This window comes from Artemia sp. Qi Xiang Cuo, chromosome 16 (assembly GCF_049724085.1).
Source record: "Artemia sp. Qi Xiang Cuo chromosome 16, ASM4972408v1, whole genome shotgun sequence".
Classification (NCBI taxonomy): domain Eukaryota; kingdom Metazoa; phylum Arthropoda; class Branchiopoda; order Anostraca; family Artemiidae; genus Artemia; species Artemia sp. Qi Xiang Cuo.
The window spans coordinates 957,806-984,624 of record NC_142809.1 but is presented as its reverse complement, the minus strand read 5'-3'; the positions used below and the strand labels follow the sequence as shown (position 1 = coordinate 984,624).

General features: G+C 36.5%; 1 protein-coding gene across 1 annotated transcript in view; it reads right to left on the bottom strand.

The window, feature by feature from the left end:
• Positions 1–19,277, bottom strand: part of sigmar (Tumor necrosis factor alpha-induced protein 8-like protein sigmar) — a 202,118-nt gene extending 182,841 nt beyond the window's left edge. The window contains exon 1 of the mRNA XM_089102644.1: positions 19,053–19,277. Within this exon, the coding sequence (XP_088958770.1) occupies positions 19,053–19,202 (150 nt within the window). The 5' untranslated portion in view covers positions 19,203–19,277. The remainder of the gene's footprint in view (positions 1–19,052) is intronic.
• Positions 19,278–26,819: the final 7,542 nt, after the last annotated feature.

Below are 26,819 nucleotides of genomic sequence, written 5' to 3'. Positions count from 1 at the left end.
TACAATTGCTCCTTCCAAAATTAATATACGAATTTTCAAAGAAGTACGCCTCCGTATATTCACTGTGTTGTCGAACATTTTCCATTGCATCTGTAAACTGTTCCGCAGTTGCCAATCTATACCTTGGAAGCTTTTCATTAAACTGACAACATTTCTTTTGGATATTACTATGAAACTTTGCCAAGGAATTTCTAGCCGACTTTTCAACAGCATCCGCTCTTTCAAAGAGAATTTTAATCTGTAATTTTGAATACTTTTCGTGATCCTGGTTAAACATGCGTAAAATGTTTCTCAATTTACGAAGATCAGCCTGCATTTTTGCCATCTTCTTGTATTTCTGAATGTAATTTTTCCCTTTGTCCTTATGCGTTCTTCGGTACAACCTCGCAGAGAATTTAATTTTTTCATTATAGCTTTCGTTAATATTCCTTTTGTTTGAATTCATCATTATATCTCAAATGCCAATTCTGTACTGAGAAGATAACAAATTGTCAGTTTTTATACCCGTATTCAAGGTTAAACATAAGTCAACCACGCCTAACAAATTAAATTACAAAAAGAATTTCACAACTTCAAACAAAGGAAACGAATTACTAGCATGAAACCATCACGCACTTTGAACACAGATCAACATGAATTTTCACGGTGGTTGAATTCCGGTCATTACACTGTCTGCTTGTATTGACGGGAGTACTGTGCGCTACTTATCATTATAAATATATGGTGGTACTGCCCTCCTGGAATGACTGGCTACCTGCCCTCCTGGAGTGACTGGCTACCTGCCCCGTTGGAGATATTGTTACATCACTACTGTCTGTTCTGTTCCTTTGCACATTTAAAGTGACACCTTGTTCCTTACTATTTGCCAATAGAAAGCTACATAGCCTAAATGAAGCAAACACTTTGAAACACGTATACACTTACTTTATTCTTTTATGATGAAAACGAAACTTCAAAAATTTCATTGCTTTACTTAGCTTCCCCTACCTGATAGATCATAGGCAGCGAAACAGCGAAACCTAAGTAACGAGTGATGTGGGCACAAAGTAATATTTTGTTTATTGTTTTTTCACCAAGGAACTTTGTACAGAAGGAGTTGTTAAAACTTCGAAAGGAGCACATTCGATTAAAAACAGAAACTTCTAAGTGTGAAACTCCTTTTTAAGACTCGAAAGTGATTGGAGCGCAACCAGCCCTTCCCCCCTGCGCCCATCATTTCTCCAAGCACATCCAATCAAAATTTTTAAATAGCCATTTTGTTGAGCATAGTTGAAATGCCCAGTAATTAAGTTGTTGGGGATGTCAACCCCCCAGAGCCCTCAGGACAAGGGCTACAAGTAATGCTAGTCGTATAAGGTTTTTATTGAAGGGATGGTCGTATAAACTTAGGAGGGGGTTCATTCGATTGCAAATCTGAAGTTGTGCCCTTTTTAAAAGTCGATTTTAAAAGAGATTGGAGGGCAACTAGCCCACACCCCCACGTCCACTTTTCTCCAAACACATCCAATCCAAATTTCGAGATAGCCATTTTGTTCAAAAATAGTTCAAAGGTCATATAGTTCCTTTTGAGAGGTGAGAGTTCTATTTCCCTTCATAAGAGTTAAAAGTAATCGGAGGGCAACTAGCCCCCCTCTCCACACACACACACCCTCTTTTCCCTGGATGCGTCTGATCAGAGTTTCGAGATAACTATTTTGTTCAAAATAGTCCAAAGATAATATAACAATGCCTCAAGGGTTGACATCATCCCCCCAGAGCCCAGGGGCAAGTGTTGTAAGTTATACACCAGGGGCATAGAAGGTTTTCATTGAGACTGAAAGTTCTACTACCCTTTTGAAGAGCCAAAAGTGATTGGAGGGCAACCAGTCCCACACAAACACACCCATCATTCTCCAAATCACATTCAATCAAAATTCTGACACAGCTATTTTCTTCAGCATAGTTGAAAGGTCCAGTAATCCTGTCTTTGGGGATTTCAACCCACCAGAGCCCTCAGGGCAAGGGCTGCAAGTTAGACATTTTGTCCACTGTTTACGTATAGTATGTTATTGAGAAAGGTGGGCATGTTTGACCTTTGGTTTCCAAAAAAACAAAGGGCATTCAGGTTAGGCTTTCAGAGAATCTAGAGGGGAGTGTTGAAAATCAAAACATGTTATGTCCATATGGGTTGTCAAAAGGGAGTTTAGGAAAGACTGAGTTAATTTAGAATCAAAGGCAGCGCAATAGCGCTGCCTTAGTAAAGGAAAATATTGGCACAATGTATTATTTATTTTTCCAGACACATGAACACTGCAACAACGGGGTTATTGTAGAAACTTGGAAAAGGGTTTAAACAGCAAGATCAAACAGTGCCTTGTGACTCTTTTAACAGCCAAGAACGACAAGAAGGCAACTAACACCCCTTCCACACACCCTTTTTCCCCAAACACACGCAATAAAAATTGTTATATTGCCATTATGTACAACGTAATTGATTTACATAGAAATTATATTTTTGAGGAGGACACTCTCCCACAGCCCTCAGTGCAAGGGTTGTAAGTTATGCCCTGGGGGCATATAAGGTTTTTATAGAAAGCTTTGTTGTAGAAACTTCAAAAAAGGCTCATTCGATTGGGAATTCAAAGTGCTAGTGCCCTTCTGAATAGTCGAAAGTGATTTGAGGGGAAACAACCCCCCTCTAACGCCCACCTTTTCTCAAAACACATCGAATCAAAGTTTTGAGATAGCCATTCTGTTCAACCAGATTGAAAGTTCTGGAAATTGGATCTTTGAGGATGACAACCCCCCTCACAGTCCTCAGGGCATGGGTTATAATTTATGCCCTGGGGGCACATAATGTGTTTATAGAAACCGTTGTCGTGGGAACTCAAAAATTGCTCATTCGATTGGAAATTGAAAGGGTTAATGCCCTTTTTAATAGTCGAAAGTGATTGGACGACTTGACATTTTTATAGTAAAGAGCGACGTGGGTACAATGTACTATTAATTTCTCTTTTTTTTTTTACCAGGGCACTTCGTATCGAAGGAGTTATCGTAGAAACTTTGAAAAGGGCTTATTCGATTGAAAATTGAAAGGACTAGTGCCCTTTGTAATAGTTGAAAGTGATTGGAGGACAACTAATTTCCCTCCCACGCCCACCTTCACATTTGCCCATCATGTTTAAAAACTAGATGTTGCTTTAAGATTAAATCAAAATACACTGTGTTAATGCTAATTCCCAATAAGGCATATCAGCAGTATCCCAAGAACGACTGAAGGTATTATGTTCAAACTTTCGGCCTTTAGCCCCCCCCCGTCCCGTTCTACTGTAAAGGAAGTCAACATCGGAAGCAACCGAGTAAATGTGGTTGAAGACTTCACTTACCTGGGATCTACTCTGTCGAATGATGGCTTAATCAAAAAAGAGCTTACATCTCGAATTGCCGAAGCTTCAGCACTTGTTGGGAGGCTTAGCAGCATCTTGCGAAAGCCAAACATAAGCCACTTTACCAAAATGCGCATTTACAATGCGTCAGTCAGCACCGTCCTGCTGTATGGAGCGGAAACGTGGCCAGCTGCAAAATCTATCCTCAGCGCCGTCGATGTCGCACAGACGAAACATACCCGAAGAAGCGAAAGACTTCACTGGACTGACTTCGTTAGCAACCAGACTCTCCTGTCACGTACGGCTCAAACTCCTTTCTCGACGCAGCTCGCCCAGCGTACTGTTCGGTGGTACGGCCACCTCCTTCGCATGCCACGCGACGCCCCAGCACGGGTCGCATTCGATTTCGTCCCCACCCTACACAGATGGAAGCAACCTAGAGGACGCCCACCCACTAGGTGGAAAGACAAAGCCGATGAATTCCTCACCCAAGCCCACATCCCGGTGGAAGAAGCTGTGAGCCTGGCAAGCGACAGGTCAACCTGGAGGCACCTAGTCTCATCGTTCTCTACGCCGAACCCTCGGCAGGAGCCTTAAGTCAAGTCAAGTATCCAAGCTATCAAAGAGCGTAAACAGATTTTTTGCAAATAGTATCAAGATTTCTATTTCACATCAACTGGAGGAGGTATGAAACTAAATTAAACACTACTAATCTTGTCCAGATTTTTAAAAGTGTGTGTCTTGTTAAAAGTTGCTAAAAAATTTTCTCCAGCATACAAATAGCAGGCCAAACTATAAAGTCTTAAAAAAACGAAAAGATTTAAACTATTACTTTCTTTTTCCCTGAAAAGACTATGTCCATATAAAACGAAAAGAAATTAATAAAAAAAAGCTTTTTCCACAAAATATGTCTTTCAAAGAAAAGTAAAGAACTCCATTAAACCAAAAATGAGCAAAAATAAAATGAAATAATCCACCAAGCGTGAAACTACCACAAATCAGCATCGATAAATAAATGAAACCCAAAACGAACAGAAATTACAAAAAATAACTGAGCCAAACTCAAAACGAGCAGAGATTAACATGAGTAGGGCTCAAAACCCCTATGCCTTCCCAAGGCCAGAACATAATTTGCACTTTACTAAAAAAAATACAAATGAATGTGCATTACCAGTTTAATATACACATACTGATATTTATTATCAATATGTTAATAATATTTGATTTATTAAAGTTATACAAGTAAAAACATTTTAATTTTTTCAATAAAGTGCAAATGTTATAAAGTTATAAAAAGCGTTTTTAATTAATTTTCAGGAAATGATCAATTGACCATGAAAGGCAAAATTTGCATGCTACCACTATACAACTACCACTACTGTTACTGCTACTACTACCACTAAAACTACTGCTTCTGTGGGGAGTACTACCAAGGCTGAGGATATTGAAATGAACATCTGAGGAAATGTTGAGGGGAACTTGAAATAAATCAAAACATACTATGTGCATACAGATTGTCAAAAGGGCATGCAATATTTTTAGAATGGCTTACCATATCAAGATGAAAATTCCAGAGCATCATGAAGGGGATGTTCAACTTACCGAAAGCCAACATGTGAATGCTACTACTGCTGTTAATACTGTTGCTATTAATAATAATACAACACATTAACTGATACTACTGATTCTACTACTACCACTACTACTATGGTACTAGTACTACTAAGGCTAAGTGTATGTAGGTGAAAATTTGACAGAGTATTGGGTATTAAGTTGGAATGTTCAGTGAATGCTCAAAGGAGAAGATCAATTGACCAAAAGGCAATACAAGCAGACTACTACTAAGGCTACTACCACTGGAACTTTTACTATTATAACTACTACTACGACTAGGCTACTCTAACTACTATTTCTATTGCAACTACTTTTAAGGCTTAAAGTATTAAGATGAAAATTTCAGGAAGTATATGAATATACAAGTTATCAAAAGCACATATCAGCAATGTCATAGCAACAGCTAATTGTATTAAGTTGAAACTTCCAGGACTTGATAGAGGGGGATGTTCAACTGACACAAAAGCAACATGTTAATACTACTGCTGCGGCTATTACTAGTTCTGTGACTGATAATACTACTACAAGCACCACTTGTACCAGAACTACTGCTCTAACTACTATTAAAACTATGCCTAAGGATATGAAGGTGAAATTTCTAGGGAATATTAAGGGGAAAGGTGGACTGAATTACAACATGCCATCTGTATGCAGTTATCAAAGGGGCATATCAGCAATATCTAAGGAATAATTTGGTTTGTGAAGTTGAAACTTACAGGTCTTGCTTAGGGGGATGTTGAGCTAACCAAAAGACAATATTTACATCGTAATACTAGGCCTACTGCTTCTACTCATACTGCTACTACTGCAACTGCTATTACTAGTGCTACTAAAGCTAAGGCTACTACTATTAATTCTACTGATACTGCTACTACTTTTACTACTGGTACTAAAGCTAAGGGCATTAAGGCAAAAATTTGTGGAGTATTGAAAATGCTGGTTGCCAATAAGACATCTCAGCAATGTTGCAAGAATGTCTGAGGGTATTGAGTTGAAACCTTCAAAGCTACTGCTATTACTGCTTCTGCTCTTATAATTTAACTAAATCAAAAGTGTATCCAGGTCGGCAATGAGCATAGATATAATTTTTGGGAATGGTATTAAGTTTTCTTTTCAGGATAACTTGAAGAGGTATATAACTAAATTAAACAATGCTATTTGTGACAAGATTTTCAAAAGGGTGTATGCTTCTAAAAACTGTTGAAAAATTTTCGCCAACACATAAATAGCAAGCCAAACTATGGATTCTTATGGAAAAAAACGAAAAGATTTAAAACATTATTTTCTTTTTCCATAAAATAGACTATGTCAATAATCAACAAACATAAATTAATTCAAAACTTTTTTCACAAAAAAAGTTTTTCAAAGAAAAATAAAGAACTCCATTAAACCAAAAATGAGCAGAAATATAGTCTAATAATCTTCCAAGCATGAAACTACCACAAATCACCGTCAATAAATAAATGAAACCCAAAACGAACAGAACTTATATGCCAAAGTTTTGTCCAACACTTTCAAAAAGCTTCTTATTCTAATTAAACAAACCTTGTGTTTCAGGAGTTGTTCTTTAAAAAAAAAATACGGGGTAAACAGCAAAACTTTAGTATAAAGAGCAAGATATTGAGGAGGGGAGCAACAGACAACCCCCTATATACAAAATAATTTTAGTTCTTTCTTAGTTTTAATGTTGCTCCTGATCGTTGGTAAATCTGGCTCCCCCTCCATGAAAACTTCCATCCCCTTACAGGAGACTCCTCTTTAGAAAGTTTCTCTTCCATAAAATTCCCTCTGGACAATTTCATCCTTGCTGAAAATTCCCCCAGAAAATTTCTTGCAGATGATTCCAACTGAAAAATTCTCTTAAAAATAATTTCATTTAAAAAAAGACTTTAATTTCCGATCGTTTTCTAATCACTCTAGAAATCCCTCCCTTCTGTGGAATTTCTTTCCTAGAAATCCCCCCTCCAGTGGGAAGTTGCTTCCATTGAAGATCCCCCTCCAGTGAAAAAATTCACCAGACAATTCCAAACCCACTGAAAATTCCCTCCCCCCCTGGCTAAAATTTCCCCTGGAAAGTTCATCCCAGGAAACTTCTCTCCCCACAAAAATTCTCCCCATGGAAACCAACCCCAAGCAGAAAATTACCCCCTCTAAAAATGTGTGTATACTTCCGAATAACAAATACTGTAAACGAATGGGCAAATTTCATAACTTACAGACCTTTCCCTAGGGGCTGGGGTGGGTTCATGTTAAACCTAAAGGCATAGTTATTGAATTTCTTAACAATGCTGAATAAAATTACTATCTCAAAATTTTGATTAGATGACTTGGGGGGGGGGCGGCACATGGAAGAGGGCTAGGTGCCTTGGAATCTTTTTGGTCACTTAGAAATGGCACTAGAACTTTTAGTTTCTGCTTGAATGCACCTTTCCCCAATCTTTTAGGATTATTGGTTTGATACGATCACCCCTAAAAAAAAAAAAAAAAAAACACATCTACGATCTTTCTTGAGCAAAAAAAAAAAAAAAAAAAAAAAAAAAAAAAAAAAAAAAAAACTTTTTTGCTGATGAGACTTTCAAACCTTTAAAGTGGAGTTCTCAGATGGGCTGAAACCGATTATGCAATTTTTGTTAAGATTCTCTGACTTTTTGGAGGTATTTCCCACATTTTTGATAATCAGACACTTTTCCTCAGGCTTGTAGCTTTCGATGGGTAACACAAACTTAATGAATCTTGTATATTTGGAATCAGCATAGCCAATTCTTTTGATGAGTCTATTAATATCAAAATTATGTTGACTGTTTGAAAAAAAAGATTTATAATATTATTTTCTTTTTCCTTGGCAAAGGCTAAGTAAAATAAAAAGAAACATAAATTAATTTAAAAGTTTTTTCACACAATTAAGTTTTCTTCTTCTTCTTCTATTTCACAGCAGGCGGGCTTTTCAGTTGATACTATTTAGCCCTTTTCCTTTTACTTCACTCTGTGGGCTACATAGCTACTGGCTTGGTTGTCTTATTTATTAGATATTCTCAGATATCTTTCAGTAGATCTCTCGACTCAAGGAGTTCAAATATAAGATGATAGATATCGATTTCTGTGCTCTGTGTGCAGGTATAGTCGGCTCGCTCTTGGCTGATAGTGAGATTTTGTGGTGTTTGAAGCACTTTAACAGTTTACAATGCAAAGTATGCTGTGCAGACGTCAGCATATTACATTTAAATAGGCAGTGGTCAATTGTTTCATTATTCATAATACAATACCTGCAAAAAGGGGACAGGGGAACTGAACCACTTGAATTAGAAAACTGATACGAGAATGCAAGAAAGTTTAGTCCATTTGTTCCAGAACGAATTCTATGATAAATTTTAGAAAAATACTTATTGGGAAAGGGGGAAAGAGTAGGATTTTTCTTATTAAACATAATATATGATAGTCTCCATCGGTAAATATCTCTAATGAGGATTGGTCTCCCACTTGGTCGGTCAATATTTATAGCATTTTTGCTATTTCATCAACCTAATGATTACCACTTATACCAGAGTGGCTAGGAATATACTGAAGATAAGTTCTTATACCACTTTAAGCAAGATTATCTATAATACTAAGACAATGATAAGTGTCAATTTCCAACTTATACTGAGGAGCTGAAGACAGCAACTCAAGGCTTGATAAAGAGTCAGAATAAAGTACAATATTATTTGAATTAGCAACCAAGGGTTTATTTTCCATAAGGTGTTCTAATGCCATGATTATGGCATTTAACTCTGCAGACATTATAGATACATTATTATACAATCTCTCACAAATTGCTATTTTCAGGTGAGGAAGGAAGGCACCACTTGCTACCTTCTCATTCATTTTGGACCCATCAACAAAGATTTGGAAATGGTTTTTATAAGTAATTGTATTAAGTTCAGCAAATTTTTTCTGGACAAAAGCGATGGGGGTTAAATCTTTAGTCCACTTTGAGAAATCAGTATTTATTATGGGGATTTACCAATTCCATGGAGGGGATTGGGGGAAAGTAGGTGCAATAGACCTTAAGGGTACAGGAAACTTCTTCTGAATATTGGCATACTCATCTGCAATGCCTCTATACATGGCTGGATTTCTTAACCAATTATGTAGGGTGTGTGAGGTATTTGATTCAATTTTTGTAAGATGTTTTATCAAGAGAAAGCCAAGTCTCTCTCTTATTGTTGTTAATCCACTCTCCATAAGCAGAAACTTGGTGCTTGTGGGTCTCCTGAGACCAAATATGAGACGTATTATATCGTTTTGTATTGTTTCATTTTTTGCATCTGGGTCTTTGCACATGCACCATAGACGATGAGCCCATAGTCAATATGGGGTCTTATATGTGATTTATAAAACTGGAGTAAGGTTTTCTCCTTACATCCCCAGGGTGTGGAAAGAAGTCATTTTAGTATAATTGTTTTACTATGGCATTTTTTTATTGTGTTTGAAATGTGGAGGTGTAAATTAAGTTTTTGGTCAAGCATGAGACCTAGGTAATTAATATGATTATCTTCTGGAATAGTTGTTCCATTTAGAGTTAGTCTTGCATTAACATGATTTCGCTTTCGGTGAAATTGGATTATTTTTGACTTGGTAGGTGCAAGGGGTAAATCTGAATGTTGAGAGAATTTTTCAAATTGGACTTTTGCAGCTTTGACTGTGCAATCTCAAAGGTGTTGCCAGATGACCATAGTACCAGATCATCAGCATATTGTAGATGCGTGTGGGGGAGGTTCATGTCCCAGAGATATAGGGCAAAGAGGAGGTAGCTGAGGACTGCTCCCTGAGGAAGGCCTTTGGTTATTGTCTTTTGTGGTGAAAAGGCTGAAACTACACAAAGACTGAAACTTCGCAATTCTATTAGAGATTTTATAAAAGATACTAGCTTGGGGGGTAGTCCAAGGTTTGCAAGTTTAATTAAAAGGATTTGGTGGTTCACATTGTCATATGCCCCTTCAAAATCTAGGAAAGCTGCAACTAGGATATTTTTTTCAGAATGATTCATTTATTGCATTTGTTAACAATATGAAAGCATCTGTTGAGGAATGGTGTTTCCTGAATCCAGTTTGAGTGTGAGGGATCATATTATTTTTTTCAACAAACCAGAGGAGTCGGTAATAGATCATTTTCTCCATTATTTTCCCCATCACACGAGTAATCATTATGGGCCTATAAGACTCAGGGTTATTTTTGGGTTTATTTTTCTTTAGTATTCGTAGGAGGCACAAACATTTCCAGATATCGGGAAATATAGATGAAGTTCAAGCATGATTATAACAATTTAGAATTTCCTGTTTTTATGGAGGGATGAGATTCTTTATCCATGTAGGGTGTATATTGTCATAGCTGCCGCTAGTCTTGGTCCTAATATGATGTATTGCATTATTCATTTCCTGGATTGAAAATGGACTAGTTATATACTCGGATCCTGGGCGTGGTTGGTAACTTGGGTTCAAAGGAATTGAGGGTATTTTGCTACAATTATTTGATGTTAGCTTATTAACAAAAAGAGTGGCAGATAGCTTAGCTTATTCATTATCATTGTCATAATGGGTATTATTATGTATAAGCTGATACAGGAGTGAGTTAGGGGAAGTCTTTTTCCCACGGATGTTACTTGTGATTTTATTTGTAAATGACTCATTCGTTGCTCTTTTGCGATTATTTGCAAAATTGTTCCACTATTTATATTTAGAAAGCACTATAGTCCTTTTTGGATGAAATTCTGCTGGTAATTTTTTTAAATATGTAGTAGGTGATGGTTTTTTAAGAATGTTCTCTTATCTGCCTTTTTTGTTCTCCATTTATTTTGGCACTCATTTGTCCACCATGCTTTGGGAATATGTTTAGGGAAGGTTTTCCTGGGTGTTGTCCTGGGGATAACACGATTAGCTGTATTTATTAGTAAAGATGCCAAAACTTCAGCATATGTGTCAGCTGTTCCGTTTGAAATGCATGGATTTTGGGTGAAACTTATAATTTCACTATTTACCTTATTATGGAACATAGTCCAATTTGCTTTAGTGTTGATATATTTGGAGGTAAGTGGTAGGTTTTCAGCAGATTTGTTAGGTAGTAAACTATGGCCCAGGGTTCATTTTATAGTCTGCCCATTTTATTTATATAAATTTTGTTCAAAATATTTAATGACACAGTTTTTAAGTCAACTCTAGAGAATCTGCCATTTTTGGTGTTGAAATATGTATTCAGGTTTGGACGGGTAGCAACAGCTAATTCATTATTATTTGAAATCATACGCTCAATGAACTTACCAGCTTTATTTGCTGGTTTATTTCCCCCACTAAAGGCTGTGGGCATTAAAGTCTCCACAAATAATGATATTTTTCAACATATTAGAATTATTTATATAGCTGAAGAAATCCATGGCATCTGTAGTTTGGCCATTAGGGTTATAAAAGCTTAATATGTAATTTTTTATTATTCAGCCAAACACTGATACCAATTGCATCAACATCATTTACAAAATCTGGAAAATTGATGCCACATAATTTTATATTATTTTTAACTCTTAAAGCTACTCCACCTCCTTTTCTCTCTGATGATCTATCCTTTCTCAGGATAGTGTATCCCAGAGACTTTAATTTGTTGATTTTGGGTTAAATGAGTTTCCTGGAGGCAAGCAATATTGATGGAATTATTATTCATAAAAGATATTAATTCATTTAACTTATTTTCTGTAAGTGATCTTACGTTCCACTGGAGTATTGACATGTGTCGTGTTGTTGATTTATTTTGCATATGACTGTGTATCAATGTTCAGCTTTGTTAATAGTAAAGCAAGATCTTTTTTTGCTTGAATGAGCATATGATTAGGGATGTAGATTTTTGCCAATTCAGCAATGATTTTGGTTTTCTGTTGTTGTTGTATATTCATGGCCTGAACTGCATTGCAGTTGAGAATGAATAAGCATATATTTAGGGTTTGCATGCTTGGTTGTGCATCCAGTTTGTCAGTTAAGGGATTAATTCCTGGTAGTGTTTCTGCTTTCTTTCTTGTTGGGAGGGGGTGCCAGGCCGACCTCATCTCACTAGGCAAGGAGGCTTGTTGGCTTGATGATTCTTTCTGATAGAGATGTGAGCTAGGGGCATAAAGGATGCTGTTTTGTAAGGAGTACTTGATGCATTAGGAGTGTTTGACTTGGGAGTTTTATTTGATTTCAATATGGGTTTTATTTGCTGTGATTGGGCAGCATTTGCTTCCATAACTGCAAAAGGGTATGGAATGGCCTTCTCTGTTGCTATTTGGAGTGTTAGTGCTCTTTTCATATATGCAGGGCATTGTGATTTATTGGTGGATTCATGTGGGCCTTTACAATTGATACATGCAGGCTGAGTGTTGCTGCAAGTTGTCAACTCTTTAGGATGGGACCCTTTACAATTACTACAGGCTAGGAGAATTTCATTGCATTTATTTGTTGTGTGTCCCAGTTTCAGACACTTCTGACCCTGGATAGGCTTTGGCTTGAATTCCTTGTGCGGTTTGATTTGCCCAAATAGGAATAACTTTTCTGGGATATTAATTTTTTCCTTCAGTGTAAATAAGGAAGATCTAGGCTACTTGTCTTTAATCCATTAGAGTTGGGTTTACCCAGTTGAGTGACATCTTCTACAGGGATTGCGTTACCAGCCCTATCTGAGAGCCCTTCTTTTAACTGCTGAATTGGTATTTCTAGGGGAACATTATATGCTACCATTTTTGTTTGGGATTGTTTTGGGTTCCATTTAGATGAATTAATTGGTGTATTCAGAAGAGATTTTAGATTAAGTATTATATCTGCTGATTTCTGATCTTGGACAGCTATAAGCAAAGATCCATCACGGTTAATGTTAAGAGAGAACATTGATTTTAACAATTTGAAAATTGCAACCCTTATTGTAGTAATCTCTCTTATCTCGAAGGGGGTATTAGGAGTAATTTTCAGGTAAATGCCTAAGTTTTGGGAAGGAGAAACTTGGACAGGGGGAGGGGAAATACTTTTGATTGGGGACGTTTTTTTATTTTTTTTGAGCTACGAGAAAGGAACGCTTAAAATCCATTATAATGTATGGTGACATTATCTACAACACAGATCATTGTCCTATTCTCAGAATTTGAGCTTTCATGTGAGCTTTGTGATAGAGAGCTTGACCAGCCAAGATGGGGCAAAAATGGATCAATTTCATTAGTATTTAGGGTGGGACCTGGAGGGACTTTTTTTAGGGGAGTTCTTTGCATTACCTATTGGAATAAGCTTTAAGCTAAACAGGAAAAGATAGTAATATGATACAAGACCGTCTGCACTCTACTGTGGGGAAAACTTCACCATCCACAAAAGAAAACACCACAGTTTGGCCCTGAGGAGGATTTTGAGCACGATTGGTTCGGTACAACAGCTGATAAATCGAGACAGTAATTCACAAGAAATTTATTTTTAAATTTCTTAAAATGTTGCTGTTGTGTTCGCCAAGTTTTACAAAGAAAAGTAAAAAGCTCTGTTAAATTGAAAATGAGCAGAAATAAAGTCAAATAACTGTCCAAGCATTATACTACTACAAATCGCTATCAATAAATAAACGAAACTTGAAACAAACAGAAATTACAAATAACCAAGTCAAACTGATAAAAAATAATAAATTAACATGGATTGACAGTTTAATATACATGTACTGATATTTATTCCTTAAAGTCTTCATAATTTTTGAGTTATTAAAGTAAAAAAAAGTGGAAACATTTTAAATGTATTTTGTTTTCAGTTAAGTAAACTTTAAAAAATCCAGTAACAAATAATCTACTTTCTAGGGGGTATAATATAGATATTTTAGTGATTCAACTGTTGAAAAGATGATAGGTATCAATGTACAGTTGAGGCTGTTGAGAAGGAACCACTATAAAGTTCAGAAAGCAACTTTTAAAAGTCCTAAAACACTTACTTATATCATTACTAAATGTGTTTCACTTTATTTTACCTCCAACCCCCCCCCCCCCATGAGCAAATATATAGCCCAAATAAAGGTAAATATTGAATAATTCATATATATGACCTATGAATAAGGTAAGCTTACCACTCAATGCCTTTTTATGCTCTTTCTGAATATAATAATTATTTTTGGCACAAATTCAATTATAAGCCCTTATGGACCCTCAATCCAAGACCTCTTTCTATTAGTTTAGATTTAGCTTATATACATCAGTTAGTGTCACTCTTATTAAAACTGGGTTACCCATAAATTGAATCAACAGTGACAAATTTGAAAACCAATAAAACATATGATAATATGGCCTGTATATTTGGGTTAAGTTAGAAAGGTTAGGTTAAAATCGAATTTTGAGCCAAAATGATTCTTATATTCAGAAAGAGCAAAAAAAAGACAGCTGAATCAACACTGACAAAATTAAGAAATGGAAAACGTGTAATATGGGCTATATATTTGCCCATTAGGGGGGGGGGGATTTACAAAAACTGCTTTTGGAATTTGATAGTGTTTTCTTCTTACCATACCCAACTGTAGGCTATGCTTATTCCAAGACACATAAATGTCTAGCTACTGGATATCTAATCCTAACCATTTTTAGTGAGGAAAAACATGTTGCTTGAATGTTTCATAGGCAGCGCAATAGCACTGCCTAAGTAAAGAATGATGTGGGCACAATGTATTTTTTTTCCTCCATACCTGGGCACTTCATATCAAAGGAGTTGTCGTAGAAACTTCGAAAAGGGCTCATTTGATTGGAAATTGGAGTGGCTAGTGCCCTTTTTAATAGTTGAAAGTGATTGGAGGGCAACTAGCCCCCCCCCCCACGCCCATCATTCCCTCAAACACATCCAATCAAAATTTTTAGACAGCCATTTTGTTCAGCGTACAATCCCCCACAACCCTCAGGGCAAGGATTATAAGTTATGCCCTGGGGGCATAGAAGGTTTTCATAGAAGGCGTTGTTGTAGAAACTTCAAAAGGGGCTCATTTGATTGAAAATTCAAAGGGCTAGTGCCCTTTTTAATAGTCGAAAGCGATTGGAGGGCAACTAGCCCCCCCCCACGCCCATCATTCCCCCCAAACATATCCAATCAAATACTCCCCCACAGTCCTCAGGGCAAGGGTTTTAAGTTAGGCCCTGGGAGCATATAAGGTTTTTATAGAAGGCATTGTTGTAGAACTTCAAAAGAAGCTCATTCGATAGGAAATTCAAAGGGCTAGTGCCCTTTTTAATAGTCTAAAGTGATTGGAGGGCAACTAGCCCCCCCCCCCCCCACGCCCATCATTCCCCCAAACACATCCAATAAAAATTTTGAGATAGACATTTTGTTCAGCATAGTTGATTTCCAGATAGAAAATATGTTTTTGGGGAGGCAACCCCCCACAATCCTCAGGGCAAGGGTTATAAGTTATGCCCTGGGAGCATATAAGGTTTTTATTGAAACCTTTGTTGCAGAAACTTGAAAAAGGGCTCATTTGATTTGAAATTTGAAGGGCTAGTACCCTTTTAATAGTCGAAAGTGATTAGTGATATTTTTTGTTGTTGTTTTTGTTTAGACCTGGGCCCTTTGTATCAAAGGAATTGTCATGGGAACTTTAAAAAGGGCTCATTCGATTGAAAATAGAAAGGGCTGATGCCCTTTTTAATAGTCGAAAGTGATTGGAGGGCAACTAATCCCCCTTCTACTACCACCCTCCCATGCCCACCCTTCCATTTGCCCATTATGTTTAAAAACTAAATATTGCCTTAAGATTAAATCAAAATGCACTGTGATAATGCTAATTCCCAATAAGGCATTTCAGCAGCATCCCAAGAACAACTTTCCGGGCTACTTCTGCTCTTAAAATTTAACCAAATCAAAATAGCGTAAGTGTATCCAAGCTATCAAAGAAAGTAAACAGATTTTTCTGTGTATGGTATCAAGTTTTCCATTCCAGGTCAACTAGAGGAGTTATGAAACTAAATTAAACAGTACTATTTGTGTCCAGATTTTTAAAAGGGTGTATGTTTTTAAAAATTGCTGGAAATTTTTCTCCAGCATACAAATAGCAGGCCAAACTATAGAGTCTTAAAAAACTAAAAGATTTAAAGTATTATTTTCTCTTTCCCTGAAAAGACTATGTCAATATAAAATGAACAGAATTTAATTAAAAAAACGTTTTCCAAAAAATAAAATTTTCAAAGAAAAGTAAAGAACTCCATTAAACAAAAAATGAGCTAAAATAAAATCAAATAATCTACCAAGCATGAAATTACCCCAAATCAGCATCAATAAATAAATGAAACCCAAAACGAACAGAAATTACAATAAATAACCAAGTCAAACCCAAAACGAACAAAAATTACAATAAATAACTGAGTCAAACTCAAAACGAGCAGAAATTAACATAAGTTGGATGCAAAACCCTATGCCTTCCCAAGGCCAGAACAAAATTTGCACTTTACTGAAAAAATACAAATGAATGAGCATTGTCATTTTAATATACATATACTGATATTTAGTAATCAAAATGTTAGTATTATTTTATTTATTAAAGTTACAAAAGTAAAACCATTTATATTTTTTTCAGTAAAGTGCACATTTTGTTCTGGCCTTGGGAAGGCATAGGGGTTTTGTGCCCAACTTATGTTAATTTCTGCTTGTTTTGAGTTTGAATCAGTTATTTATTGTAATTTCTGTTCGTTTTGGGTTTCATTTATTTATCGATTCTGATTTGTGGTAGTTCCATGCTTGGTAGATTATTTGATTTTATTTTTGCTCATTTTTTGTTTAATGGAGTTCTTTACTTTTCTTTGAAAAAATTATTTTGTGGAAAAAGTTTTTTTTAATTAATACACAATAAAATCAGCAAAGGAAACAGATAGGCTAGTCTATTGTATTTGGAAAGAACATGTCTATTGTATTTGGTCTATTGTATTTGGAAAGATGCATTAAATGGTGTAGCTTATTCACTTACAATGTAGCTAAGCAGCCAGATGGAAAAACTATATTTACCACATTTTTTATGTAGCTTATGACTATTTCATCCCCACTAGGGGGACTGGGGGGTAAAGTTTATATTAGCAGAATATTCAGGTAGCTAAGAAACAAACTTACCTCTCTAGTCAGAATTGAATCCTGAGTCCAAATTCAACATTCATTTTTGTCAGAAATGAAACTTTACTCCCACCCTTATATAGCCTATATCAGTTCAGGTATAGGCAACATATTTGCACATTAGGGAGGTGGGGGTAAGGTTCATTTCTGATGCAAATGAATGTTAATTTTGAATTCAAGATACAAATCTAACTGTAAAGGTAAGTTTGAATTTCAGGCCCCCCCCCCCCATGTGCAAATATATACGGTACCCTGAATTGGTATATATAGGGTGGGGATAAAGTTCATTTCTAATGCAAATGCAAGTTAAATTTGGATTTAGGATGCAATTCTGACTATAGAGTTACATCTATTTCTTTGCTACCTGAATAGACCGTTAATTTAAAACTTACATGCACTGGGCACATTTATGACAGCAGGAACTATTAGGCTACAGCCCATGTTATTTAGACTCAGGATTACTCTATAAGACACATTTAGTGCTTAGCTACAGGCTATTCATTTTTTTAGCTAGTCAATTAGTCTGTTAATTTCTAGTGGGCTACATAATTTAGCTAAGATGAAAGTGAAAATGTCATTTGATGTTGTTTTATGCTCTTTAATAATTCAATAATCACTTCTGGGGCTAATTCCATCTTGAGCCCTTAAAGAGGCCCCATAGGTGTTTTATATGAATAATGAAAGAGCATAAAAAAGCATCAAATGATGTTTTCATTTTCATCCTAGCTAAATCATATGCCCAACTGCAAATTTACCATGAAATTTACCCACCCCCACCCCCTTAATGTGTAAATATATACCCAGAATTGTCAACAACAAAGTTTCAAATTGCAAAATTCAGCACTATTTTTGTTGACAGCATTCAAAAAAACTTGAAACAGCAGGAAAATGGTTTATATTTGAGTTGTCTCATAAATGAGGTTTGAACTGTTATAAATAAGTATTTTTGGAATATATTACTCTTGAACAACTTAATTTCAAACTAGTGATATGTTTTAACCACTTTTGGTAAAATTCTACTTTAGCTACTTTTGGCTATCTTGGAAAGGGGTGAGTAAAGACATTGGCATATCTTTAAAATCTTATAAATCAGGATTGAGCAAAGTTGTGAAGCTAAAAACAATTTTGTTGTACTTCATTTTAAGCAGAAGACCTATTTTATAAGGTTTAAATTTTACAACACACAGATTTTTAAAGGTCATCAAAGGTCAGGACCCTCTAGAGGGAGAAGGAGTGGGGGTAGGTACTTCAAAATACCTTCCTGGGAGATACTTTAGCTGGTAGATATGTCCCTGAAAGTTTCATTTTCCTAAACTAACCCTTTTCCAAGATAGCCAAAAGTAGCTAAAGTAGAAATTTACCCCACTTTTTAATAACTTAACTAGTGTTGATAACATGGGTGCCCAAAAGCTGAATTTTAGGGGGGGGGGGCTTACCTTGTCTAAATAGTGCTTCTAATGTTGTATAATAGAAATCTCAAAATAAAAATATAAGGCAGTAGGCTATCATTCATCCAAGGGAGGGGAGGCACTGGAGCCCCCTCCCCCTTATGGGTGCCCAGGGTTGATAACTTCTTTGTGCAGTTACAAAAATCGGTAAATTTCTACCAAATCATATTATTGAGTTAGGAATAAAGTGAATACACCATTTGATGCCTTTTTTTATGCTGATTACGAATATAATAAGTATTTCTAGCATAAATGAATTACACCCCCCCCCCCTATATAGGCTATACCTAACCTAACCAAACCTAACCCTGAATTGGCATATATAGGGGGGGGGGTTGAAATTCATTTCCAATAGAAATGATTACTATATTCATAAGCAATTACTGAATTATGAAAGTGCATAAAAAAGACATCAAATGATGTTTTCAATATCATCTTAGCTAAATTATATAGCCCACTAGAAATTTACCATTAATCAAAGGACCAAAGAATTTACATAAGTTATACATGCAACAAAATGTCGGACTTACATGAAGTTTACATATCCTGTACAAGTTATCCAGCAAAAATCCAGTTGACTCATCAATGAAAGCTTTGGCAACTGTTTTATTGGATACTTTACTGAGTAGCTTCTTCTGTGCTTTTAATGCAACATCTCTTGCTTTAAAACCATCACTCATTTTCAAAAAAAAGCTAGACAAAAGAAAGTCGAGTATAAGCTATAACATTTATAGTGGACAATACTGAAGGATAGGTTCAAGATTTTAAATTTGTTTGCACTTGCTTGGCTATGCTACCATCTACAAAAACTTTTCCAAACTTTCAATGAGTTTTCTTTTAAGGGTGCGTCTCTATTGAATCTTCCACTCGGTAGCAGAAATGCAGAAATTCAGTTAAGATATACGCCAAAAAAACATTTTGAAACTGATATCAAATTATTTTTGTATATGGAAAATATTCAAATTAGAAAAACAAGAAAGTAAAACATATATCATTCAACTCAATATTTTTGAGCAACAACAGCTAAAAAGACTAAAATAAAATTAAAATGCAATATGATTTTTGAGTTTCAGCAGAATACTTTTGATGCTAATCTTCTGTGAAGAAGAAATGAAGCTCTGACTTTTAAAAAGATTAGTGGGTGGTGATCCAATTCCTGTTTGTGGTAAGTTCTGTTCATATGTAGTTTGAATTGATTATTCGCTTTAATTTATGCTTGTTTTAAGATTTATTTATTCAGCCATAGCAGTATTCATCATCTTTACATTAGTTTTTTAAAAACCTTTCGGAAAAAAAAGTTCTTCAAAAAAATTAAATAGCCCAAAAATTCAAACTTAAAATGGCAGGAAAATATAATTAAAGAGTAAATAAAAACGCAACAAAAAGAAATCAAATAAACAATCACATCAAACATAATGGTGACAGATCCTAAATTAGTTTTAAAAACCTTTCGTAAAATGAGTTTTCAATCAGTTTTCAGTCTTCAAGAAAAACTAATCGCTATATTAAAGCTTAGAGCGAGTACAGTATTTGGTCATAGTGTTTGTCCATAAATAGTCCATAAGTTAAAATTGTTTCCACATAATGGTAGGCCAGCTAGCCTTGGCCTCAGGCACGTACGCAGGAACTTATTTCGGGGAGGGGGGCAAATCCTTCACACCCATTATTCTGTGAGAAAAATCAGAAAATTATGGGAAAATGAAAAAAATCGTGAGATTTCAGGGGGGGGGGGCCGAGGGGCCCCCCCCCCTGTGTACGTCTCTGAGCCTTGTTGATTATGTTAGTGTAAACCTAAGACTGGCAAGATCAATACAAGATACTAAGGTATATTTTACGCTAAAGCTCTTTACGCTAAAGTTTTTTTTTATTTAAAAAACAAGAGTTGTGAGAAAGCCAAACTTAAGCGTAAAGAGCGAGGCGTTGAGGAGGGCACAGTCCCTTTCATATACGGAATAGTTTCTGTTCGTTTTAAGTTTTAACGTCGTTTCATACTTTCAGTTAAAAAAAAACTTTTTTTTTTAATTTAATTTTTGAACGTTTTTGAAATAATGCAGGTTTTGATTTTGGCTCACCATACATGAATAACTAAAAAAAAAATTTGCATATTAATTTTACTTTTTTTTGGTTAAATGGCTTTCTCGAAACTTGTTTAATTTTATTTACGAACATTTTTATTAGTAATAAATATACGTAACTTACCAATTAACTTACGTAACGAACTTCTATATTTATTGATTTTTAATACGTATATTAAAGGGTTCACCCCCTAGTCAATACCTTGCTCTTAAAGCTAAAGTTCGAATTTTGTTCTAATTCTTTAAAAATGACCCCTTAATCACAAAGGCCGTTAATTAGAATAAATAGCTCTTATGAAAGTACTAAAAAATATTTGGCTTAAAGGGCGAGGTACTGACTAAGGGGTGAACCCAATCATATACGGAATATTTTCTGTTCCTTTTAAGTTTTAATGTTGCTCCTTACTTTCAATTGAAAAACTTGTTTTTTTTATTTAATTTCTGATATTTTTCTTTAATAAAGCTGGGAAATCCGGCACCCCCTTCATAGCCATGTCCCTTCCCCCATGAAAACTTCCTTCATGGAAGATTTTTATCTTCCCATAAAACCCCCGACCCCCCCCCCCCACGTTTACTAGAAAAATCTACCAGAAAGTTCATAACTTTCAGCCCTCCCTCCGGGGACTTCCTCCCCCCGGGGACTTTTGGGGATTAAGTCATCATAAAAGACATAGTTATCATATATTTGACCATGCTGAACAAAATTGCTATCTCAAAATTTTGATCGGGTGACTTTGGGAAAAATTAGCGTGGGGGGCCTAATTGTCCTCCATTTTTTTGGTCACTCTAAAACGGCACTAGAACTTTAAATTTCCGTTCCAATGAGCCCTCCCACGATATTCTAGGACCACTGGGTCGATACGATCACCCCCGGAAAGAAAAAAAAATAAATAAACACGCATCCGCGATCTTTCTTCTGGCAGAAATGCAAAATTCCACACTTTTGTATATAGGTATTTGAAACCTCTACTGTAGGCTTCATAACTTTTAGGGGGTCTTTCCCCCTTTGTTCGAAAATCAACCAAATTTTCTCAGGTGCGTAACTTTTGATGAGTAAGACTAAACTTGATGAAACTTATATATTTGAAATCAGAATTAAAATTTGATTCTTTTGATGTATCTATTGGTATCAAAATTCCGTTTTTTGGAGTTTCGGTTACTATTGAGTAACCGAAAGTAACCGGGTCGCTCCTTACTTACAGTTCGTTATCACGAACTGTTGGATGAGTGAGTGTTCAGTTCAGCTGATAGAAGAGCTTTAGTTAAGATCTTATCCTTTGTATGGTATACCAGACAATTACATTAATGTGATTAATGCTATGTCCCAGCATAACAATGCAATGGTTAAAATAAGAAATGAGGTTATTAGCTTGTTTTGTATTAAATCAAGAGTTAAGCAGGGTTGTGTTCTATCCTCATGTACATGGATCATTTTGATGGGCGTTTTTCTTAAGGAACACAGGAAAGACAGTGGGAGAATACGGATTTAAATGGGGAAGAAAAATTTTCGGGATTTAGATTATGCTGATGATTTAAGTATCCTAGATGAAAATGTGAGTAAAATGAGTTAACTTTTAGAGATTTTATGAGTTCAGAGTGCTAGAATAGGTTTGAAAATTAATCATAAGAATAGTTAGTTGCAAAGGCTAGGAATAAGTGAAGGTGAAAAGGTGACGTCAAGTAACGAAAAGATCGATCAAGTGGAGAGTTTTACTTAACTTGGTAGCATTATAAGTAAAAAAGCTGGGAACATTGAAGATGTTAAAAGTGGAACAGCCAGGGCTCAGAGTGTTTTTTCACAGTTGAAAAAAACTTTAGAAGAATATAAAGATAAGTCTACGAACCAAGATTAGAATATTGGAAGCTACACTAATGACAGTGGTCAAATATGGTTCTGAAGCATTGGTGCTCCAAAAAAAACGGAGTAATATTTGCTAAATGTTCTTCAGAGAAATTGCCTATGGATTCTTTTGGGTACCCGGCTGACTGACATATGTTGAAATAGTAGGCCCTTCGAAAACTGTGGTTCAATCCTGCTGGGAAAAAGACCGACCCTCTTCTAAAGTTAAACAACCATCCCTTCCATAAAAACCATAAACACCCCCTTAGAATAACTTACAACCCTTGCCCCTAATATCTGGGGTTTGTTTCAACCCCAAAAGCAATGTTATATGATATTTAGACTATTTTGATTAAAATGGCTATCTAAATGTTTCGATTAGATACATTTCGGGACAATACGAAAAGAGTGTGTGGGAGAGGGGATATTTGTCCTCCGATCACGTTGACTCTTAAAACGAGCACTAGCGCGTCTGATTACCAATCCAATGAGTCCCTTCCGAAGTTTATATGACCATGCTTTCTATAAGAACCTTATATGCCCTAGGGCATAGCTAACAACCCTTGACCTGAGGGCTGGGGGGACCTGTTATCCTCAAAGAAATAATTTCCAAACCTTCCAAATACTTTGAACGCAACGGCTATCTTAAATTTTGATTGGAAGTGTTTTTGGGAAATGATGGGCTTGCGGGGGGGGGGGGGGCATTCACACTCTGATCACTCTTGACTAATAAAAAAGGTACTAGTCCTCCCAATTTCCAATTGAATTAGCCTTTTTTGAAGCTTCTACGACAAAAATTCCCATAAGAATCTTATATACCCCAAGGGTATATCTTACGACCCTTGTCCTGAGGGCTATGAGGGAGGATTGTCATCCTCAAAGACATAATTTCCAGACCTTTCGACTACGTCGAACAAATGACCATATCAAAATGTTGATCGTAAATTTTTGGGGAAAGGATGGGGGGGGGGGGTAATATCCTTCCCATTACTTTTGACTATTAAAAAGGGCAACAACTTTCTCAATTTCCAATCAAATGAACCCTTTTTGAGGTTTTTACGACAACGCCTTCTATAAAAACCTTATATACCCCTAGGGAATAACTTACAACCTTAGCCCTGAGGGTCGTGGAGGAGTCATCATACTCAAAGACATAATTTCCAGACCCTTAAAATACCTTCAATAAAATGGCTGTATCAAAATGTTGATTGGAATGGGCGGGGGGGGGGCATTCGTTCTCCGATCGCTTTTGGCAAAATTTTGAAAATTTTGCTTCAATGTGTTCTGGGACATGGTGGGCATGAGATGGGGGTTAGTTTCCCTCCAAGAACTTTCAACTATTAAAAGGGCACTAGCTCTTTCAATTTACAATCGAATGATCCCTTTTTTGAAGTTTCTATGACAACCCATTCTATAAAAACCTTATATGCCCCCAGGGCATATCTTACAACCCTTACCATGAGGGTTGTGGGAGGTAGGTTGTCATCCTTAAAGACCTAATCTCCAGAGCTTTAAACAACGCTGAACAAAATGGTTGTCTAAAATTTTGATTGGATGTATTTGGGGAAACAGTGGGCGTGAGAAGGGGTTAGTTGCCCTTCAATCACTTTCGACTATTAAAAAGGGCACGAGCCGTTTCAATTTCCATTCGAATGAGCTCTCTTTGAAGTTTCTACAACACTGCTTTCTATAAGAACCTTAAATAACCCAAGGGCATAACCTACAACCTCTACCCTGAGGGCTGTGGGGGGGTTTTCATCCTAAAAGAGCTAATTTCCAGAGCTTTCAACGACGTTGAAAAATGGCTATCTCAAAGTTTTGGATTGGACATGTTTGGGGAAATGTTGGGTGAGAGAGGGGGGTCATATGCCCTCCAATTACTTTCTACTATTAAAAAATGCACTAGCCCTTTCAATTTCAAATCGAATGACCCCTTTTTGAACTTTCCAGGACCATCCTTTCTATAAAAACCTTATATGCCCCCAGGCCATGACCTACAACCCTATCCCTTAGGGCTGTGGGGAGGAGGAAGGATCGTTATCCTCAAAGATCTCATTTCGAGAACCTTCAACTACGTTGAACGAATTATCTATCTCAAAAATTTCGATTGGATGTGTTTGGAGAAATAGTGGGCGTGAGAGGGGGGTTAGTTTCCGTCCAATAGCTTTCGACTGCTAAAAAGGACACTGGCCCTTTCGATTTTCAATCGAATGAGCTCTTTTTGAAGTTTTTACGTCAACACTTTCTATAAAAACCTTATAAACCCCCAGGGCATAACTGAAAATCTTAGCCCTGAGGGCTGTGAGGGGTTGTCATACTCAAAGACATATTTTCCAGACCCTTAAACTACGTTCAACAAAATGATTGTATCAAAATGTTGATCGTAAGTGTTTGGAGGAATGATAGGTGGGGTGGGGGAGGCTCCTTCGTCCTCCGATCACTTTTTAAAAAATTTCAAAATTTGCTTGACTTTGTTCGGGGAAATAGTGGGCGTGAGAGGGGGGTTGGTTCCCCTCGAATCACTTTTGACAATTAAAAAGGACGCTAGCCCTTTCAATTTCCGATCGAATTAGCCTATTTTCAAATTTCTAGGACAAAACGTTATATAAATAAGTTATATACCCCCAGGACATCACATACAAATCTTGCCCTTAAGATTGGGAAGGGGGGGATTGTAAGCCTCAAATACCTAATTTCCAGACCTTTAAACTACGTTGAACAGAATGGTTACCTCAAAACTTTTTTTGGATGTATTCGGAAATAAGTGGTGGGCGTGAGGGGAGGTTAGTTGCCTTTTAATCACTTTCGACTATTAAAAAGGGCACTAGCCCTTTCAATTTCTATTCGAATTGAAGGTGAATTTTTTCCCTCTTTGATTTTTTTACACCAACGCTTTCTATAAGAACCTTATATAACCACAAGGCATAACTTGAAATCCCTACCCTGAGGGCTGTGGGGGGTTGTCATCCTCAAAGACCTAATTTCCAGATCTTTCATCTACTTGAAAAAATGGCTATCTCAAAATTTTGGATTGGATGTGTTTGGGGAAATGGTGGGTGTGAGAGGGGGTTTAGTTGCCTTCCAATAACTTTCTAATATTTAAAAGTGCACTTGCCCTTTCAATCGAATGAGCTCTTTTTGAAGTTTCCACGGAAACCCTTTCTATAAAAACCTTATATGCCCCCAAGGCATAATCTACAATCCTAGCCCTTAGGGCTGTGACTCTGTCATCCTCAAAGACCTCTTTTCCAGGAATTTCAACTACGTTGAACAAAATGGCTATCTCAAAATTTTGATTGAATGTGTTTGGGAAAATGCTGGGCGTGAGAGGGGGGTTAGTTGCCCTCCAATCACTTTCAACTATTAAAAATAGCACTAGCTATTTCAATTTTTGTTGAATAATCCTTTTCTGAAGTTTCTACGACAGTGTTTTCTATAAAAACCTCCCTCCCTCCAATCAATTTCGACTTTTAAAAAGGGTACTATTCCTTTCAATTTCCATTTGAATAAGCCCGTTTTGAAGTTTCTACGAGAACACTTTCTATAAAAACCTTATATGCCCCATGGACATAATTTACATCCCTTGCCCTGAGAGGTGTGGTGTGTTTGTCATCCTCAAAGACAAAACTTCCAGAACTTTCAAATACGTTGAACAAAATAGCTATCTCAAAATTTTTATTGGATGTGTTTGGGAAATGGTGGGCATGAGAGGGGGCTTAGGTTTCCTCTAATCATTTTTGACTATTAAAAAGGGCACTAGCCCTTTCAATTTCCTATCGAATGATCACTTTTTGAAGTTTCTACAACAACTTTTTCTATAAGAACCTTATATGCCCCCAGGGGATAACTTACAACCTTTGCCCTGAGAGCTATGTGTGTGTGTGTGGGGGGGGGGGGTTCATCCTCAAAGACACAATTTCCAGAACTTTCAACGGCGTTGAAAAACTGGATATCTGCAAATTTAGATTGGATGTATTTGGGGCGTAAGAGGGGCGTTGTTGCCCTCCAATCACTTTCTACTAATAAAAAGGGTACTAGCCCTTTCCATTTCCAATCGAATGAGCCCTTTTTGAAGTTTATAAGACAAGGCTTTCTATATTCTATATACAAAACTTTCTATAAGAGCCTTAAATGCAACCGGGGCATAACTTACAACCCTTGCCCTTTGGGCTGGGGGTTTTCATACTCAAAGACATAGTTTTAAGTTTCCAATCGAATGAGCCCTTTTTGAAGTTTATACCAAAACCATTTCTATAAAAACCTTATATGCACCAAGGCATAAATTATAACCCTTGCGTTGAAGGGTGTGTTTGCGTTGGGGGGGGGGGGGGGGTAAAATCCTCCCAGACCTATTTTTCAAAACTTTTAACTACGTTGAACAA